At 47.6% G+C, this 21,719-nt stretch overlaps 1 protein-coding gene across 1 annotated transcript in view; it reads right to left on the bottom strand.

The window, feature by feature from the left end:
* Positions 1–201: 201 nt before the first annotated feature.
* The window catches only part of LOC115189913 (ephrin type-B receptor 4), a gene marked incomplete at its 3' end in the record, with an annotated part of 30,512 nt that continues 8,994 nt past the window's right edge, over positions 202–21,719 (bottom strand). The window contains 3 exon segments of the mRNA XM_029748417.1: positions 202–592; positions 859–1,140; positions 8,306–8,376. Of these exon segments, the coding sequence (XP_029604277.1) occupies positions 202–592; positions 859–1,140; positions 8,306–8,376 (744 nt within the window).

The following is a 21,719-nucleotide window of genomic DNA, read 5'->3' on the forward strand; positions in this document are numbered from 1 at the left end:
AGTAAAAGGACAGAGAGAGAGAGAGAGACGAGGAGGAGAGAGAGAGAGAGAGAGAGAGAGAGAGAGAGAGAGAGAGAGAGAGAGAGAGAGAGAGAGAGAGAGAGAGAGAGAGAGAGAGAGTAAAAGGTCAGAGAGAATAGCTTCCCATCTAAACAGAAGAGACAGCATATTATCCTGTCTTGCCTTCCAACCCCCCCTTACCTGAGCAGCGGGTGTGTCCGTCGGCGGGCTCGTACCCGGGCAGACAGCCACAGGACGTAGTGGGCTGGCCCACCCATTGGCCGTCCTCTCCACAAAAGAGTTTAGGTGGGCGTGGCCGGGGCCCCTGCTGGGCAGCGTTGTCCACACACACCCCCTGGGCCTCCTGCACCAGGGTGCGGGGCACGGTCTCAGGGAAGGAGGACAGGGAGCTGGCCAGGGCGGGACACTTCTTAAAGAACACCCTGACAGACAGCAGGGCCATGCAGGCTCCCTGGGCCTGGAAGGCCAGGTAGAAGCCCCTCTTAGACAGAGGCCCCAGCCGCAGGGTCTTCACATTGAACTTACGCTCCCCGCCCTTCCTCAGCAGGAAGTCTGCAGCCACTGTGTCCACCTACAGGATGACAGGAGGGAGAGGCATACGGTCAACACAAACACAGGAAGTAATATCTCTACATAGAATTCAACATCCCAAAAGTCTACTTGAAGAGCTCCCATTCCAGTGGGTCCGTGTGTGTTCAGTGTAGGTGTTGTCCATCCAGGGCAGCTGTGTATGTCAGCATGTGTACAGCTGTTGACCGTGATGTATGGGTTCTCTCCATCGAGGAGGGTTTTGTTGTTGACTGTTGATGTGTGTGTGTGTGTACAGTAGCTGTGTACCTTGGTATAGGGGTTCTCCATCCAGGATGGGTGAGTGGGTGTAGCCTCGTCGGTGTCGGCCTGGTAGTAGAAGAGGTTGAAGGTCTCCTTGCAGCTGCGGTGGTGTGTGACTCTGGATGAACACTCGATCATGGTGAAGCGCAGCTCCACGTACACCTGGGACGCTCCCCGCCGCTGGATCAGCCCGCTGCGCAGCCAATGGCTGGAGGCGCCGTCCATCTGGCAAATCTGATAGGTCCTCACACTGTTGTTCTCCTCGTCCAGACCACTCACCTCCTCCCACTGAGACAGAGGGCGGGAAGTGAGGAGCAGAGATGGTTAGATAGCAATACCATCAATGAAACATCATTATATAGTAGGTATACAGGGTATAAAGAGAGTTCAAAGGTAGGAGGATGGACCCAGGATTGGATGGACCCAAGGTCTACAGAGAGAGAGAGAGAGAGAGAGAGTGAGAGAGAGTGGCTCTCAAGAGAAGACAGGCTATGTGCACACTGCCCACAAAATGAGATGGAAACTGAACTGCACCTTTAACCTCCTGCCAAATGTATGACCATATGAGAGACACATACAGTTGAAGTGGGAAGTTTACATACACTTAGGTTGGAGTCATTAAAACTTGTTTTTCAACAACTCCACAAATTTCTTGTTAACAAACTATAGTTTTGGCAAGTCGGTTATGAAATCTACTTTGTGCATGACACAAGTAATTTTTCTAACAATTGTTTACAGACAGATTATTTCACTTATAATTCACTGTATCATAATTCCAGTGGGCCATAAGTTTACATAGACTATGTTGACTATGCCTTTAAACAGCTTGGAAAATTCCAGAAAATGATGTCATGGCTTTAGAAGTGTCACGTCCTGATCCTAGTAAGATGTCATTTTCTATAGTAGAGTAGGTCAGGGCGTGGCAGGGGGTGTTTTTGTGTTTTTCGATGTTTTATATTTCTATGTTTAAGTTCTAGCCTCCAGCGACCCTCCTCAGTCCGGAGCCTCCAGAGACCCTCCTCAGTCCGGAGCCTCCAGCAGCGGTCTGCAGCCCGGAGCCTTCAGCGGCGGTCTGCAGCCAAGATCCTCCAGCAGCGGCTTGGAGGTCGGAACCTCCAGTAGTGGTCTACAGCACAGTGATTCCAGTAAGGATCTACAATCCGATTCCTCCAATAATGATCCACAGGCTTATGTTACAGAAGCAGAGGAATCTATGGGCGGAATGGAGGTTTCGCCCTGAGCCAGAGCCACCTCCGTTGCTGGAGGATCGGGAGAAGATGAAGGTTCTCGGTGTTGCATTGTCACCCTCCCTACCCTCCCTTTGGATTTTGTGGTTGTTTTGTTGGGTTTGAATTTGTTGCATTCGGAGTCTGCACCTTTGGGGGGGGGGGTACTGTCACGTCCTGATCCTAGTAAGATGTCATTTTCTATAGTAGAGTAGGTCAGGGCGTGACAGGGGGTGTTTTTGTGTTCTATGTTTTCTATTTCTATGTTGGGATTGTTTGGGTTGATCTCTAATTGGAGGCAGCTGATCCTCGTTGCCTCTGATTAGAGATCATATTTAAGTATGGGTTTTTCTTCCTGGGTTTTGTGGGTTGTTTTCTGTTTAGTGTATGTTCACCCGATGGAACTGTTGTTGGTCATTTTGTTGTTGTGTTCTAGTGTCTTCATAATAAAAGTGAATATGAGCACTATACACGCTGCGCCTTGCTCCCCTTTATACGACCCGCGTTACAAGAAGCTTCTGATAGGCTAATTGACATCATTTGAGTCAATTGGAGGTAGAGGTCGACCGATTAATCGGAATGGCCGATTAATTAGGGCCTATTTCAAGTTTCCATAACAATCGGTAATCTGCATTTTTGGACACTGATCATGGCCGATTACATTGCACTCCACGAGGAGACTACGTGGCAGGCTGACTACTTGTTATGTGAGTGCAGCAAGGAGCCAAGGTAAGTTGCTAGCTAGCGTTAAAAGTATCTTATAAAAAACAATCAATCTTAACATAATCACTTAACTACACATGGTTGATGATATTACTAGTTTATCTAGCTTGTTCTGCGTTGCATATAATCGATGCGGTGCCTGTTAATTTATCATTGAATCATAGCCTACTTCGCCAAACGGGTGATTTAACAAGCGCATTCATGAAAAAAGGACTGTCGTTGCACCAATGTGTACCTAAACATCAACGCCTTTCTTAAAATCAATACACAAGTATATATTTTTAAACCTGCATATTTAGTTAAAATTGCCTGCTAACATGAATTTCTTTTAACTAGGGAAATTGTGTCACTTCTCTTGCGTTCTGTGCAACAGAGTCAGGGTATATGCAGCAGTTTGGGCCACCTGGCTCGTTGCGAACTGTGTGAAGACCATTTCTTCCTAACAAAGACAGCCGACTTCGCCAAACGGGGGATGATTTAACAAAAGCGCATTTGCGAAAAAAGCTGAAAGAATAAACGTTTTGTTTTCGAAAGAATAGTTTCCAGATTTGACCATATTAATGGCTTGTATTTCTGTGTGTTATTATATATAATTAAGTCTATGATTTGATAGACCATTCTGACTGAGCGGTGGTAGGCAGCAGCAGGCTCGTAAGCATTCATTCAAACAGCACTTTACTGCGTTTGCCAGCAGCTCTTCGCAATGCTTCAAGCATTGCGCTGTTTATGACTTCAATCCTATCATCTCCCGAGATTAGGCTGGCAATACTAAAGTACCTATTAGAACATCCAATAGTCAAAGGTATATAAAATACAAATGGTATAGAGAGAAATAGTCCTATAATAACTACAACCTAAAACTTATTATCTGGGAATATTGAAGACTCATGTTAAAAGGAACTTAAACGTTAGCTTTTTTACATGGCACATATTGCACTTTTACTTTCTTTTCCAACACTTTGTTTTTGCATTATTTAAACCAAATTAAACATGTTTCATTATTTGAGACTAAATAGATTTTATTGATGTATTATATTAAGTTAAAATAAGTGTTCATTGTTCATTCAGTATTGTTGTAATTGTCATTATTACATATATATATATTGATTAATTGGACACAAATCGGCATTAATCGTTATCTGCTTTTTTTGGTCCTCCAATAATCGGTATCGGCGTTGAAAAATCATAATCGGTCGACCTCTAATTGGAGGTGTACCTGTGAATGTATTTCAAGGCCTACCTTCAAACTCAGTGCCTCTTTGCTTGACATCATGGGAAAATCAAAAGAAATCAGCCAAGAAAAAAATGTGTAGACCTCCACAAGTCTGGTTCATCATTGGGAGCAATTTCCAAACGCCTGAAGGTACCACGTTCATCTGTACAAACAATAGTACGCAAGTATAAACACCATGGGACCACGTAGCCGTCATACCGCTCAGGAAGGAGACGCGTTCCGTCTCCTAGAGATGAACGTACTTTAGTGTGAAAAGTGCAAATCAATCCAAGAACAACAGCAAAGGACCTTGTGAAGATGTTGGAGGAAACAGGTACAAACATATCTATATCTGTCACGCCCTGACCGGGTGAACTCAGGTGTTTTGGGTCAGGGTGGTTTATGTTGGGTGGTTTTCCTGTGTTTGTTTTCTGTTTTGCGTTGGAGCCTTGTGTTGGCTCTATTGGGGAGTATTTCTATGTTGGTTTCTGTCTTCCCAATCAGAGACAGCTGTCGCTAGTTGTCTCTGATTGGGATCTCATTTAAGTTCATTTTCCCCCACGCTGTTCGTGGGGAATTGTATTTGCATTGCTATTCGTAGCCTGTGAAGCTGTTCGTTCATGGTATCGTTTATTGTTTTGCTGGTTCACCGTTCTAAATAAAAATGATGATGAACCAAACCTCCGCTGCGCCTTGGTCCCTCTATAACGACGAACGTTACAGAATTCCCCACCGAACCAGGACCAAGCAGCGGGAGGAAAAGGAGCGCGAGAGATGGGCTCGCGAGGGAAAGGAGTTCTGGACCTGGGAGGAGATCATGTCGGGGAAAGGACCCTGGCGGACGGACTCCCAGGTCGAGGAGGAAAAGCCAGCCGGTAGACGGAGTCGCAGGCGGCGGTCGAGGAGGCCCGGAAAACAGCCCCAAGAAAATTTTGGGGGGGGGCTAATGGGGTGGTCCGGTAGGGCAGAGGAAGAGCCCAGACCACTGCTCTCGTGGGGGATGACGGCGGAGGAAGAGACGAGGATGAGGCAGTTGATTGAGGACCTGCAGAGGGAAGATCTGGAGGAGGAGCCCTGGTATGCGGAGTTGCGCGCTGTGTCGCCAGTGCGCCCGCACAGCCCAGTGCGTCCGGTGGACAGACCCAGCACATGCCGTGCTAAGATGGGAATCCAGCCGGGACGAGTGGCTAAACCAGCTCCACGCTACAGGTCACCTATACGTGTTCACAGTCCTGTCTGGCCCGTCCCTGCTCCCCGCACCAAGCCCACGGTGCGTGTCCACAGTCCTGTCCGGCCCGTCCCTGCTCCCCGCTCCAGGCCACGGGAAGCGGAGTTGCGCGATGTGTCGCCAGTGCGCCCGCACAGCCCGGTACGTCCGGTGGACATGCCCAGCACATGCCGTGCTAGGATGGGCATCCAGCCAGGACGAGTGGCTAAACCGGCTCCACGCTTCAGTGCACCAGTACGTGTTCACAGTCCTGTCTGGCCCGTCCCTGCTCCCCGCACCAGGTTAGTGGTGCGTGTCCCCAGTCCTGTCCGGCCCGTTCCTGCTCCCCGCACCAGGTTAGTGGTGCGTGTCCCCAGTCCTGTCCGGCCCGTTCCTGCTCCCCGCACCAAGTCAGTGGTGCGTGTCCCCAGTCCTGTCCGGCCCGTCCCTGCTCCCCGCACCAGGTTAGTGGTGCGTGTCCCCAGTCCTGTCCGGCCCGTCCCTGCTCCCCGCACCAGGTTAGTGGTGCGTGTCCCCAGTCCTGTCCGGCCCGTCCCTGCTCCCCGCACCAGGTTAGTGGTGCGTGTCCCCAGTCCTGTCCGGCCCGTCCCTGCTCCCCGCACCAGGTTAGTGGTGCGTGTCCCCAGTCCTGTCCGGCCCGTTCCTGCTCCCCGCACCAAGTCAGAGGTGCGTGTTCCCAGTCCTGTCCGGCCCGTTCCTGCTCCCCGCACCAGGTTAGTGGTGCGTGTCCCCAGTCCTGTCCGGCCCGTCCCTGCTCCCCGCACCAAGTCAGTGGTGCGTGTCCCCAGTCCTGTCCGGCCCGTCCCTGCTGCCCGCACCAAACCAGTGGTGCGTGTTCCCAGTCCGGCACGGCCCGGGTCCGGTCCACCGGTGCCCAATCCTGTTCCGGGCGACGGCTCCGCTCCAGAGCCTGGGCATGCCGCTCCACAGTGGTCCAGTCCGGGCCAGAGGGGTAGGGCTAAGGTGGAGGCGGGGGGGAGAACACGCCCGGGGCCAGAGCCTCCACCGACGGTGAGGCGCCCACCCGGATTCCCCCCCCTAATAGACTTAAGTTTGGTGCGCCGGGAGTACGCACCGTTGAGGGGGGGGGTACTGTCACGCCCTGACCGGGTGAACTCAGGTGTTTTGGGTCAGGGTGGTTTATGTTGGGTGGTTTTCCTGTGTTTGTTTTCTGTTTTGCGTTGGAGCCTTGTGTTGGCTCTATTGGGGAGTATTTCTATGTTGGTTTCTGTCTTCCCAATCAGAGACAGCTGTCGCTAGTTGTCTCTGATTGGGATCTCATTTAAGTTCATTTTCCCCCACGCTGTTCGTGGGGAATTGTATTTGCATTGCTATTCGTAGCCTGTGAAGCTGTTCGTTCATGGTATCGTTTATTGTTTTGCTGGTTCACCGTTCTAAATAAAAATGATGATGAACCAAACCTCCGCTGCGCCTTGGTCCCTCTATAACGACGAACGTTACAATATCCACAATAAAACGAGTCCTATATCGACATAACCTGAAAGGCCGCTCAGCAAGGAAGAAGCCACTGCTCCAAAACCGCCATAAAAAAGCCAGACTACGGTTTGCCAATGCACATGGGGACAAAGATTGTACTTTTTGGAGAAATGTCCCCTGGTCTGATGAAACAAAAATAGAACTGTTTGGCCATAATGACCATCGTAATGTTTGGAGGAAAAAGGGGGAGGCTTGCAAGCCAAAGAACACCATCCCAACCGTGAAGCACGGGGGTGGCAGCATCATGTTGTGTAGGTGCTTTGCTGCAGGAGGGACTGGTGCACTTCACAAAATAGATGGCATCATGAGGTAGGAAAATTATGTGGATATATTGAAGCAACATCTCAAGACATCAGTCAGGAAATTAAAGCTTGGTCGCAAATGGGTCTTCCAAATGGACAATGACCCCAAGCATACTTCCAAAGTTGTGGCAAAATGGCTTAAGGACAACAAAGTCAAGGTATTGGAGTGGCCATCACAAAGCCCTGACCTCAATCCTATAAAAAATGTGCGGGCAGAACTGAAGAAGCGTGTGCGAGCAAGGAGGCCTACAAACCTGACTTAGTTACACCAGATCTGTCAGGAGGAATGGGCCAAAATTCACCCAACTTATTGTGGGAAGCTTGTGGAAGGCTACCCAAAACGTTTGACCCAAGTTAAACAATTTAAAGGCAATGCTACCAAATACTAATTGAGTGTATGTAAACTTCTGACCCACTGGGAATGTGATGAAAGAAATAAAAGCTGAAATAAATAATTCTCTCTACTATTATTCTGACATTTCACATTCTTAAAATAAAGTGGTGATCCAAACTGACCTAAGACAGGGAATTTATACTATCATTAAATGTCAGGAATTGTGAAAAACTGATTTTAAATGTATTTGGCTAAGGTGTATGTAAACTTCCGACTTCAACTGTATTTTCCTCAGATTACACAGAACCACAAAGAATTCGAAAACAAATCCAATTTTGATCAACTCCCGTATCTAGCAGCAAGACGTGTGACTTGTTGCCACGAGAAAAGGGCAACCAGTGAAGAACAAACACCATTGTAAATCCAATCTATATTTATGATTATTTATTTTCCCTTTTGTACTTTAACTATTTGCACATCATTACAACACTGTATATAGACATAATATGATGTGAAATGTCTTTATTATTTTGGAACTTTTCAATTGAAATGTCTTTATTATTTTGGAACTTTTGTGAGTGTAATGTTTACTGTTCATTTTTTATTCTTTGTTTCACTTCTGTTTATTATCTATTTCACTTGCTGTGTGTGTGTATGTTTCCCATGCCAATAAAGCCCCTTAAATTGAAATTTGAGAGAGAGAGAGAGAGAGAGAGAGAGAGAATCTCAACTTGTTTTGCTCTTGTGAATCCTCTGCCGAAGTAGATAATCGAGGAGGGAGCATAGCCCTCCGTTCACCTACTAACAAATTGACACTCAACCTCGGTTTCCGGGTCCCGGAGGATCAGAGGAGCTGAGGAGAGGACAGACTTTTTCCCAGAAAGAAAGTAGAAGACAATCAGAGGATCCATTTGGGGTCAGTATACACACCTGAGGGTTGTCATGGGAGTAGACGGTCCATCTGAGATCTGACGTCTCTGTCTTAGTGTTCATCAGGACCTCTGTGAAGACAGACATGTAACAACATGCTAAGGACACACACACTTCAACAGTAGACCCAGAGACATTGTAATACAGATATACACACTGTCACAGTGCTCCCCGTGTTCAGTCGTTTGAGGCAGTAGAACTGTGTCATGTATAAATCCAGTAGCTCTAGCTATACCCGCTGCTTCAATGTAACGAGGGGGAGGGGGGAGGTTAATGATATGTCACTACTGAGAGGGACATTAGACAGTGAGAAACAGAGTTCTGTGCCAAATAGACCCTGTTCTTTCCCCTCCCTCCCTCCCTCCCTCCCTCCCTCCCTCCCTCCCTCCCTCCCTCCATGTCTGTGGTCAGTATCATACAGGTCTGGCTTAATGCCTCCCCCTTGTTTCTAGATTAAAATAACCTGCTGAGAAACCTCTCTGTCCTCAGGGGGAGAGGGGGGCATTGGGACTAGCTGTGGGAACAAGGGGAAATTCCAAATTCACATACACAACACAACACTCAAGCTCACTCTCATGTATTCACAGTGCACACACAAACAGGCTTGTATTGCGCCTACACCTACTGAACAACATGCACACCCCTCCAGCCGTGAGCTGTGATTAAAAATGAAATGATTTTGTGTAATCTCCTGAAGCGTCGGCCGAATACCAGCTCTTTTACAGCCAGAACATTTCTGCTATGATTGAGTAATTCAATACGGATTGAGAACGGAAGAGGAACAATGCAGAAATATCACAGGCAAGCAGAAGTGAAATGATTTATTTTCCTGTGAAAATGTCTCTTCCCCCAGCCATTCCTCAGTAGACTGGCTCGCTTCTGTATTGTGAGCTGACCATTAGTTATTGATGGGATGAGGTTTCCTTCCATCTGAAGCCCAGTGGTGTGTTTTAAAACCATGTCCTGTTTGTCCATCCCTAAGGGGTTTCCCTGCAGGGGTCCTTCTCAGGGGTCAGGCTGTCTGCAGGTAAGCCAGTCACATGACCATCCCCAGCCGTGCCCACATCGTCTCCCCACTACCAGGCTTCCTTTGATCTATGATTACACCTCCTCAGAGCACCATGCACAAATACCAAAATCTCTCTTTATCTCTTCAATTCCTTCCTTCCTCTCTCTCACCCTACCCTGCCTTTGTCTCAAAAGGGAATTACTTTGATCTATCTTGGTACACTCTCTGGCACAGTCTGCTTTTGGAAAGATAGAATGAAAGGTTTCTATCACTTGTGTGTTCTCTGGGTGAGCTGTCTTTAGAACAGAGCAGAATCATGCCATCAATAAGTCCAATTTGATAAGAATCCTGCTGGTTTGACAGATTGTTGTTACACTGAGGCTCATTTGATACCTGTGCCTGGCTTTAACAGTCTTCCCTCCCTGTCTCTGATGAGCTAAACACTTCTATCTCTTTCTCTTATCTCTTTCTCCATCTCCATTGACAGTCCCTGAGAGCCCTGGCATCTCCCTCCCTCTCTCTCTCCCTCCTTCCCTCTGTCTCTCAACTACACTCTTCTCCCATCCTTCCCTGGGACTAGCAGGCTGCAGAGGGCTGATAACCACAGCCAAACACCCCGAATAAAGAGATGGACACCCAGGAGGCAAGGAGAGTTGGGGGGGTGAGGAGATAGAGGAGGATGAGGGGTGAGGAGGATGAGGGGTGAGGAGGTTGAGGAGGATGATGGGTGAGGAGGATGAGGGGTGAGGAGATAGAGGAGGATGATGGGTGAGGAAGATGATGGGTGAGGAGATAGAGGAGGATGATGGGTGAGGAAGATGATGGGTGAGGAGATAGAGGAGGATGATGGGTGAGGAGGATGAGGGGTGAGGAGGTTGAGGAGGATGATGGGTGAGGAGGATGAGGGGTGAAGGGGGGAGGAGGATGAGGGGTGAAGGGGGGAGGAGGATGAGGATGAGGGGTGAAGGGTTGAGGAGGATGAGGGGCGAAGGGGGGAGGAGGATGAGGGGTGAAGGGTTGAGGAGGATGACGGGTGAAGGGGGGAGGATGAGGGCTGATGTAGGGAGCAGCAGGGTCGCTCTCAGCTTTAGACAGGAGTGTAAAAAGTATAACTCCTACCTTGGGGAATGGAGGAATGGAGGAATGGGGGAATGGAGGAATGGAGGAATGGGGGAATGGAGGAATGGAGGAAAGGAGGAATGGAGGAATGGGAAGGTATGGTGGTTAGGTGTTTCCCCAGTGTGTGTTCTGCCTCAAGTTCACAGGAAAACAAATTATACACCGTCTTCATGGTGGTAACTGGTGCACCACTTTAGAATAGAGTCACGTGCGCACCCATATACACACTGTGCCATTCCTCACCTGCTCCTGCTGATGTCCTATGATGATCATTTATAAGGAACAGCGGAAACAAAGCAGTCACCCCCTCCAGGCACAGCCCGGTACGGCAGCCGTGTGTATGAGGTGTGTGTGTGTGTAATCAGTGTTTATCACTGCTCTATCATTATGTTTTATGAGACAGGATGCTGTGTGTGTTTGTCTGAGGGTTTATATATATGCATGTACAGACATGTACAACTATATGATACAGTACAGCCCATCCAACAGTAAATGGAGGATATCATTGAGATGGGACTGACTGAACACACTGGGACTGACTGAACACACTGGGACTGACTGAACACACTGGGGCTGACTGAACACACTGGGGCTGACTGAACACACTGGGACTGACCGAACACACTGGGACTGACTGAACACACTGGGACTGACTGAACACACTGGGGATGACTGAACACACTGGGACTGACTGAACACACTGGGACTGACTGAACACACTGGGACTGACTGAACACACTGGGGCTGACCGAACACACTGGGGCTGACTGAACACACTGGGACTGACTGAACACACTGGGACTGACCGAACACACTGGGACTGACTGAACACACTGGGGCTGACTGAACACACTGGGACTGACTGAACACACTGGGACTGACCGAACACACTGGGACTGACTGAACACACTGGGACTGACTGAACACACTGGGGATGACTGAACACACTGGGACTGACTGAACACACTGGGACTGACTGAACACACTGGGACTGACTGAACACACTGGGGCTGACCGAACACACTGGGGCTGACTGAACACACTGGGACTGACTGAACACACTGGGACTGACCGAACACACTGGGACTGACTGAACACACTGGGGCTGACTGAACACACTGGGACTGACTGAACACACTGGGACTGACTGAACACACTGGGGCTGCCCGAACACACTGGGGCTGACTGAACACACTGGGACTGACTGAACACACTGGGACTGACTGAACACACTGGGACTGACCGAACACACTGGGACTGACTGAACACACTGGGGCTGACTGAACACACTGGGACTGACTGAACACACTGGGACTGACTGAACACACTGGGACTGACCGAACACACACACATGCACAGACACACACACACACACACACACACACACACACACACACACACACACACACACACACACACACACACACAAACACACACCACACTCTTAGAAAAAAGGGTTCCAAAAGGGTTCTACCTGGAACCAAAAAGTGTTATTCAAAGGATTCTCCTATGGGGACAACCAAAGAACCCTTTAAGGTTCTAGATAGCACCGTGCAGGGTTGGGATCAATTCAGAATATTGGAATTGACTCCCATCCAACTCATGAGCTAAAATTCAAATTGATTTGGCCACACGTCACAGGATATAGAATTTGAGTTTGAGTGACAGGAAGAAGAATTTAACTGAGTACAATTCAAATAAATTCCAGTCAGTCATATAACATGAGAGTTTAATTATATCTGACAGGTCACACTTCCAGATACCAAAGAATATATCACATTTCTCTGGAAACAAAATCCTCTTTTAACCTTAGTGCTTAGAATAGCCAGTTACAGTATAATTCCAACAACCATTTATTTTGTTTGGCTTCTTTTGAAGGCTTTAGGGTCAACTTGAGGGTGAAACTAAATATAATTAAAATTAGACTATTCACATACAGCTTTCATTTTCCTTTATCAGGAAAACCAATTGTTTCAACAATATTTTTGTATGCATGTAATTAACAACATATTTGATGTTTTATGTACAAGATGTATATTTGTATAGACTACACCTAATATAGAATAGAATTTCATTTAATTCCACTGAATTCAATTCTATTTCCATTCATTCAAATTCTAATTGCAATTCTGTATCCTGTTTAATACCTCAATTCAAATTCAATTCCATTTCAAGAACGAGACATTCTCAATTCTATTCTGATTTGAGCCCAACCCTGACACACACACACACACACACACACACACACACACACACACACACACACACACACACACACACACACACACACACACACACACACACACACACACACAGACACACAGCCTGCTGCTTTTTGTAGACCAAAGACTGATCCCTGTAAGATGGAGCCGTACCTCATCCTGGCATTTCCCCACTCTAAAAAGCAGTAAAGACTCCTGACCTTCCACCACCCCAGTGAGAAGAAAAACTCTGGGCATTTCCCCACTCTAAAGAGCAGTAAAGACTCCTGACCTTCCACCACCCCAGTGAGAAGAAAAACTCTGGGCATTTCACCACTCTAAAGAGCAGTAAAGACTCCTGACCTTCCACCACCCCAGTGAGAAGAAAAACTCTGGGCATTTCACCACTCTAAAGAGCAGTAAAGACTCCTGACCTTCCACCACCCCAGAGAGAAGTAAAGACTCCTGGACTTCCACCACTCCAGAGAGAAGTAAAGACTCCTGACCTTCCACCACCCCAGAGAGAAGTAAAGACTCCTGATCTTCCACCACCCCAGAGAGAAGTAAAGACGCCTGACCTTCCACCACTCCAGAGAGAAGTAAAGACTCCTGACCTTCCACCACCCCAGAGAGAAGTAAAGACTCCTGACCTTCCACCACCCCAGAGAGAAGTAAAGACTCCTGACCTTCCAGGACCCTAGAGAGCAGTAAAGACTCCTGACCTTCCAGGACACTAGAGAGCAGTAAAGACTCCTGACCTTCCACCACAGAGAGAGAAGTAAAGACTCCAGACCTTCCACCACCTCAGAGAGAAGTAAAGACTCCTGACTTTCCACCACCTCAGAGAGCAGTAAAGACTCCTGACCTTCCACCTCCTTAGAGAGCAGTAAAGACTCCTGACCTTCCACCACCCCAGAGAGAAGTAAAGACTCCTGACCTTCCACCACCCCAGAGAGAAGTAAAGACTCCTGACCTTCCACCACCCCAGAGAGAAGTAAAGACTCCTGACCTTCCAGGACCCTAGAGAGCAGTAAAGACTCCTGACCTTCCAGGACACTAGAGAGCAGTAAAGACTCCTGACCTTCCACCACCTCAGAGAGCAGTAAAGACTCCTGATTTTCCACCACCTCAGAGAGCAGTAAAGACTCCTGACCTTCCACCACCTCAGAGAGCAGTAAAGACTCCTGATTTTCCACCACCTCAGAGAGCAGTAAAGACTACCGACCTTCCACCACAGAGAGAAGTAAAGACTCCTGACCTTCCACCACAGAGAGAAGTAAAGACTCCTGACCTTCCACCACAGAGAGAAGTAAAGACTCCTGGCCTTCCACGACCTCAGAGAGCAGTAAAGACTCCTGACCTTCAACCACAGAGAGAAGTAAAGACTCCTGGCCTTCCACGACCTCAGAGAGCAGTAAAGACTCATGACCTTCCACCACAGAGAGAAGTAAAGACACCTGACCTTCCACCACAGAGAGCAGTAGACTCCTGACCTTCCACCACAGAGAGCAGTAAAGACTCCTGACCTTCCACCACCTCAGAGAGTAGTAAAGACTCCTGACCTTCCACCACAGAGAGAAGTAAAGACTCCTGGCCTTCCACCACCTCAGAGAGCAGTAAAGACTCCTGACCTTCCACCACAGAGAGAAGTAAAGACTCCTGACCTTCCACCACCTCAGAGAGAAGTAAAGACTCCTGACCTTCCACCACAGAGAGAAGTAAAGACTCCTGAACTTCCACCACAGAGAGCAGTAAAGACTCCTGACCTTCCACCACCTCAGAGAGAAGTAAAGACTCCTGACCTTCCACCACCTCAGAGAGCAGTAAAGACTCCTGACCTTCCCCCACTTCAGAGAGCAGTAAAGACTCCTGACCTTCCACCACTCCAGAGAGCAGTAAAGACTCCTGACCTTCCACCACTTCAGAGAGCAGTAAAGACTCCTGACCTTCCACCTCCCTAGAGAGCAGTAAAGACTCCTGACCTTCCACCACCCCAGAGAGCAGTAAAGACTCCTGACCTTCCACCACCACAGAGAGCAGTAAAGACTCCTGACCTTCCACCACCTCAGAGAGCAGTAAAGACTCCTGACCTTCCACCACCTCAGAGAGAAGTAAAGACTCCTGACCTTCCACCACCTCAGAGAGCAGTAAAGACTCCTGACCTTCCACCACCTCAGAGAGAAGTAAAGACTCCTGACCTTCCACCACCTCAGAGAGAAGTAAAGACTCCTGACCTTCCACCACCTCAGAGAGCAGTAAAGACTCCTGACCTTCCACCACCTCAGAGAGAAGTAAAGACTCCTGAACTTCCACCACCTCAGAGAGCAGTAAAGACTCTGGACAGGGCTCTCTCTACAGTAGAAGAATCCTACCATACTACCAGCTCTGTTCCAAAGACTCCAACTCCATCCACTCCACACAGCAGGTGAATAAACCCACGTCTCCAGTCTTTAAATAAGTGACCTTGAATATGATAGCTACTGCATGACCCAACCTATTCAGAGTTGGAACACAAACCCTCTCTTTAATTACAGACCGACGTCTTCACTTTCCTCTATACCTCTCTGCTACTTGCCCTTCCACTCTCTCGCTTTTCCTCTCTCTCTCTCTCTCTCTCTCTCTCTCTCTCTCTCTCTCTCTCTGGCTGCTCTGGAGTGTCATAAGGAAATGATAGGCCTGTGAGCCTTCGCTCTGTATCGGCTACAATTAGACCCTTGCTTTAATTAAGGAAACCCAGAGTGCCAATTACCCCCTACACGCCTAGAGAGAGAAGGAGCGAGGAGAGATAGAGAAGAGATAAAGTGGGAAGGTGGCTGAGAAGGAGAGAACAGAGATTCTGGTTAGGGTAGGATGGGAGAACATGCTAAGAGAGGGAAAGGGAAAGTCAGGGGTGGGGAGAAGAGTGCAGGAGTGTTGGACAGCGCTGACCTAAGTTAAGGATTTATGGGAGTGCTGGGAGGGAGAGACAGACAGAAACAGATGAAGGGAGAGAAGGAGAGATGAAAAAAGACTAGTGGTGCTTATCAGGGCATTTGGCTACCAAGACACCACCTTGCAGTCTTCGTGTGTGTGTGTGTGTGTGTGTGTGTGTGTGTGTGTCTGCAAGCACAAGAGTGTGCGTCATATATCACAATACAGATGAAAGATCTTAATTTGATCACTCTTTTGTTGCTGAGAATTTTCCTTCACAGCAGGAAATGGAAACTTGCAGTGTATTTGAGTTTTTAAAAGGGTTTTAAAGTTTGTAATTTCCACGTAGAAATTTCAGACTTGATTTGCCGTAATGAAAAATGTATCAACCCCTAGAAAAATGTCCATTCATTATAATCCACACAGTAATTCACATTTCCTGTTGCTGCAGGATTATTCTTCTGCTGTAGCAAACTGGCTCAAATTAAGATCCTACATCTGTAGTTTATGTTCAAAACCTGATGTGTGTCTGTTTATGTGTGTTTGACATAAAGTTGAGCCTGTGAGATTAGGTCTCCCCCTCTCCTCTAATCCCACTCCCCTCCTTCCTGTTTCCTGCTTCTCTCCTGGTCTGAAGGGAGCTGAGGAGTGATGGACTGGCCACTGACATCCTCACAGTGCATTCAGCAGGCCTACTGGAGTGAGAGGCCCTCTGAGAAAAACATTACACTTCACTCTCTAATCTTATAATAAGGGCCCCGTATGATAGTGCATGGACCTGTGTGACTGTCTACATGTAGCCTGTATACATGAGAGAGAACGAGAGAGAACGAGAGAGAGCGAGAGAGAGCAAGAGAGAGAGAGAGAGAGCAAGAGAGAGAGAGAGAGAACGAGAGAGAGAGAGAGCAAGAGAGAGAGAAAGACGAAGACAAATGTTTTCCTCCTTTATTCCTACTCCAACTCATCTACTCCTCTTCAGGGATGTCAAACAGCCCGGTGGTACTACTGTCCTTGTTCTCCCCTCTCCCAGGACATCACCTGACCCAGTTACTGTAGGGAGCTGGCTACTGGACAGGGTCCATTTCTGTGTGGGTGTCCAGCCAGAGTTGAATAACACAGCTGTGAACCAAAATGGCTGACCTTAGCAGTGGGGATTAAGTGTATTAAACCTACCCTCCATGTCTGGCATTCATTTGGGCTCAGAAATGTGCAAGTTACAATTGACTCAATGCCTGGAATTTTGGGTAACATTCTAATAAGGTGGCTGAAATGTCTGTGCCACAGCAGAACTTATTGAAGTAGAAACAGCAGCATTTCCACACAACAGACAAAAGTTTTTAACAATCAATCAAAATTCTAATAGTTCACCTAGTTTCAGTTAATGTGACAAAACAAGCAAGTATAGTGTAGAGAATCATTGTACTATCTAAACCACTGTTCATTATATTTTACATAACCAAAATGATTGTATTTTCAGCTGTTTGAAGCTGGTGTGCAAAACCTAAAGTAAAAGACACAAAACTAAATTTATGAATGAGAAGCATAGAAATAGCGCACATAGAACAGATCTACCGCTTCTTAGACTTGCTTTCAATGAGAATAACAGATTTATAACTCTAATTTCTATGTGAATTTGGTCAGGTCACCCAAAAAGTGACATATTGCCGCTTTAACTCAACATTTATGTCATGTTGCAGTGAGCTAATTGCTGAGATTGTTCAAGAGTTGACAGTAGTAATGTTCTGGGTTTTTTCTTCTCCCTGGTTGGATTTTAGTTCTGTAGCTAATCTCACACCAAAGGGGTGATCTGAAAGAGTCCAGATGACTTCCCACATATCCCTCCCCGGCTAACAAAAGACACTGAGCTATGGGTGAGATTAAACTTCATAAAAGACCAATTAAGGAGAGCTGGAGTGGAACAAAGAAGCTCCGAGTCCTCCCTTCCCTGGAGAGAAAGACACACAGTGGAACAGCTTTCTACATGATCAAGGAGCCTCGCCGACTACTGAGGGAAAGACAGTGGTACAGTTGGCATGGTTTGATAGGCATCGTAACTAAACCAGTGTGTGTCACTGTGGATGTTTAGAACAAAGGGTTTAGGATTAAGTCAAACTCAAATCAAAGGAAGTCTTGTTTCTCTGTAATTGTTTCTGTTTAACTGATAGGGACTCAATGGTAACAAATGTGACAGAGATAACTCATTATGTTTATAAGGGTTTATAACAAGTTTATAAAGATTAGGTCACAATGATCATCGTGTTGAAGGAGACACACTTTGGTCCCAGTTACAGGACTGTTTTCAAAGTGTGAACAATCTCCATATACTTTCAGCATGTTGACTGTGTGTGTTTTAGTGGTTCTTTTCCTATTTGTGGTTCTGTTGTTCAATCTTGACCCATTTCTCTCCCCCCATCACTCAAGTCTCATCCTCATAAGAAACTCTGGACAGAAAATGGTTTGCATGTATCTCCATGTCAGTCCAACTGGGAGATCTTCCAGCACACTAAAGACCGAGACATAAACCAAAGAAAAGGTCAGCTCTCACACACACTTCTACACCCGCACTCAAATGTGCTCTGACGCAAAAGTACACACATCGACTGCAGAGATAATATGACCAACATCTACTGTCAGGTTCCAATCGCTAACGTCTGCCTTACTAACCACATCAACGCTGGCTCCTGATTGGTTACAGAGTAATACAAACTGTATTACAGCTGTATTTAGTTATTTTCACAAGAGAAAACATGCAGATATACCTCACACACACACACGCACGCACGCACGCACGCACACACACACACACACACACACTCAGTGACTAATCCGCAGTGGGAGGTGGACAGCTTGACGCTGGAGGACAGTCAGTCTGAATGGCACAACAGACACAGCCTAAATAAACCATCCAAAGATCTGCACATCCAAGCCCAGATACAACAGAATACTTCCATGAGTCTCCTCTTTCATTTGACACCTCCTCCTCCCTCTCTTTCACAAGCCAAGGAAAAACAGACACATCGAGGGGTAGAGCTCAAGATCTTCCTTCCAATGTTCTCTGTTCTTACAGGCTTAAGACAGGGGGGTTTGAAGCACTAAACACTTTTGGAAGAGGTTTTTAGGTTCCAAATTGAAATAAGACCTTGTATGAAATGACTAGTGTGAACATGTAATGTGAATGCTCTGTGTGTGTGTGTGTGTGTGTGTGTGTGTGTGTGTGTGTGTGTGTGTGTGTGTGTGTGTGTGTGTGTGTATGAATCACAGCACACCTCTGTCTCACAGCCAGGTACAGATCACTTACTGCAGTGGTTCCCAAACAGGGGTACTAGGACTTACTGGTCAAATGTACATGAGTGTGTACTTCAGGGGTACTAGGACTTACTGGTCAAATGTACATGAGTGGGTACTTCAGGGGTACTAGGACTTACTGGTCAAATGTACATGAGTGGGTACTTCAGGGGTACTAGGACTTACTGGTCAAATGTACATGAGTGGGTACTTCAGGGGTACTAGGACTTGAGTACTTCAGAAGACTTATGAGACCATAGGCTTACTGGTCAAATGTACATGAGTGGGTAATTCAGGGGTACTCCGGGCAGAGCTAAATTCAGTTGGTGGTACAGTAACTGGAAAAGGTTGGGAACCTACTGCACACACACATTAAAACACACACACACACACCCTCTCACTTTCTGTCAGCCCATTTCTAATTTCTACTTGACTTGATAGCAGTCTCTCCTTGACACCCTCTGGCAGGAATGACCCTCTTCATAAGAGTCATTCTCTGGCTCTGTGCTATTTGATAGGCTGTGGCCTCATTCCCTCTCACAGTGAGTGGCGTGTGGGTGGAGGAGCAGGGGAGAGCACGAGGGTCACCTGCCTCGCCCCATGCCAGCCTGTCAGCGTGTCACTGACATTGATGCATGGCTTAGAGGGGTGGTGGTGGGCTGTTTCATTCCCATCATCAACCCCGACTACCGTCCACCAGACTGCCGTCCACCAGACTGCCGTCCACCAGACTGCCGGTCACCCGACTGCCGTCCACCAGACTGCCGGTCACCCGACTGCCGTCCACCAGACTGCCGGTCACCCGACTGCCGTCCACCCGACTGCCGGTCACCCGACTGCCGTCCACCAGACTGCCGTCCCCCCGACTGCCGTCCACCCGACTGCCGTCCACCAGACTGCCGCCCACCCGACTGCCGCCCACCAGACTGCCGTCCACCAGACTGCCGTCCCCCCGACTGCCGTCCACCAGACTGCCGTCCACCAGACTACTGTCCACCTGACACATTTCCATGTGTATCACATCTCATTTCTGACTAAAATATAATTGATAACCAACCCATACCCACTCAGAAAAATCTGCCTAGGACGAGGCCACAGTCTGCAGAGGCAACTTCATCAGAGAGAGAATGAGAGAGGGGAGAGGAGAGAGGGGGAGAGACAGAGACAGAGAGAGAGAGAGAGAGAGAGAGAGAGAGAGAGGAGAGAGAGAGAGGAGAGAGGAGAGGAGAGGAGGAGAGAGGAGAGAGAGACAGAGAGGGGGGAGAGAACAAGAGAGAGGAGAGAGAGAGAGAGAGAGAGAGAGAGAGAGAGAGAGAGAGAGAGAGAGAGAGAAGAGAGAGAGACAGAGAGGGGGGAGAGACAGAGAGAGGAGAGAGAGAGAGAGAGAGAGAGAGAGAGAGAGGAGAGAGAGAGAGGAGAGAGGAGAGAGAGAGAGAGAGAGAGCAAGTGTTTCTGGAGTAGAGGCCGATTGGCCTGTAGATTACAGCTGCGTCACTCAGATGCCTGTTTAACTCTTCAAGGGGATAATCGTGGGATTAAGCCACAGAGGATGATGTCTGGGGGTGTCAGTGAGGGGGGAGGATTGCTTTAAATGCAAATCCTTTTCTTATAAAAATCGGTTCCATTTAATAGGATTTCTGGGAAGAGATCCGCATTTCCGCGGCAGGGGAGACAGTCGGCAAGTCCTGACTGCACTGACGCGCTCACACAGCAGAGAGAGAGGCGATGGAAAGAGTAACAAAATAACTGAGTGCAGGGGAGGGGCGACGAGGCCCTAACTCTTTCACATAGGGCCTCTTGTATTCTGAATAAAAAACATTCTTTCAGCGTTTGCTGGTTTTAGACACTGAGTTTATGGGCTGTGAAGCAGAATGTCACTCATCGCGGCGCTCTATCCACAGAGAAGGTATGAAGAGAGAGAATGAGCGAGGGGGTGATGAGAGAAAAGAGGAGGTGGAGGAAAAGCAACAGAGAGGATGGTGTCTTTTTGGGGGTTAGCTCATCATGGAGGCTGATTGTGAAGGCTCACTGGCTCAATGGCTCACTGGGATGGAAGTCTGTTTTTTCTTCAAACTCTTCTCAACAAAGACCACTAAATATCTGTTACACGATATGCGCAGGGATCAACCTTTGTTTAATCATTGACACACACACACACGCACGCGCGCACACACGCACGCACAAACACACTAATCTCAGAGGGTTTAGGGCCCTTTTGAGGATTTTACCCTGTGGACCGAATCCAATGTACCCCACGGACGCCTAGCTTAACTTGGCCAAATTAATAATTACCAGCATTGCCCTTTTTAATACCTTCACAGTCCTGCAGGGACCACATGCATGTATCGCTTCCAAAATAATCATGCTGTTTGAATATTATTTAAAAAAATATATATATATATATATCTTTAACAGTTGTTGGATTCTGGCTTGAAATATACCTATTCATGTTACCATGCTACAACTTATTGATGACTTTACATGTATAAGGAATGTATATGTTGGGGTCAATGAAGGGTGAATAGGAACTCTGTGTATGGAAAGTTATTGAGAAAGACAAGGGAAAATGACGAAAGTTCATATTCTGTTCAAACATGTTATTGCTGAATATTCATATTTCTAAGGAAAGAGGCCAAGAGCAACAGTCTAGTTTCAGTTGCTGATAGGGCAGGCGAGTTGCTGTGGATCTAGGACAATGAGGGATGTGGAACTCAACTCTAAAGAATGTCAACAGTTGAAGAGAGAAGACACTGCTGGGAGGGGGGGCCATAGGGGCCACCCCGAAGACCATCAGACTACAGTCATGTCCCATACACACACACTTCCATGCCCATGAGGATCCTAGACTTAGGCAGGGCCATGACAATACCAGTAAGAGGAACCAACTGAG

This window comes from Salmo trutta, unplaced genomic scaffold (assembly GCF_901001165.1).
Source record: "Salmo trutta unplaced genomic scaffold, fSalTru1.1, whole genome shotgun sequence".
In the NCBI taxonomy this organism is placed as follows: Eukaryota; Metazoa; Chordata; class Actinopteri; order Salmoniformes; family Salmonidae; genus Salmo; species Salmo trutta.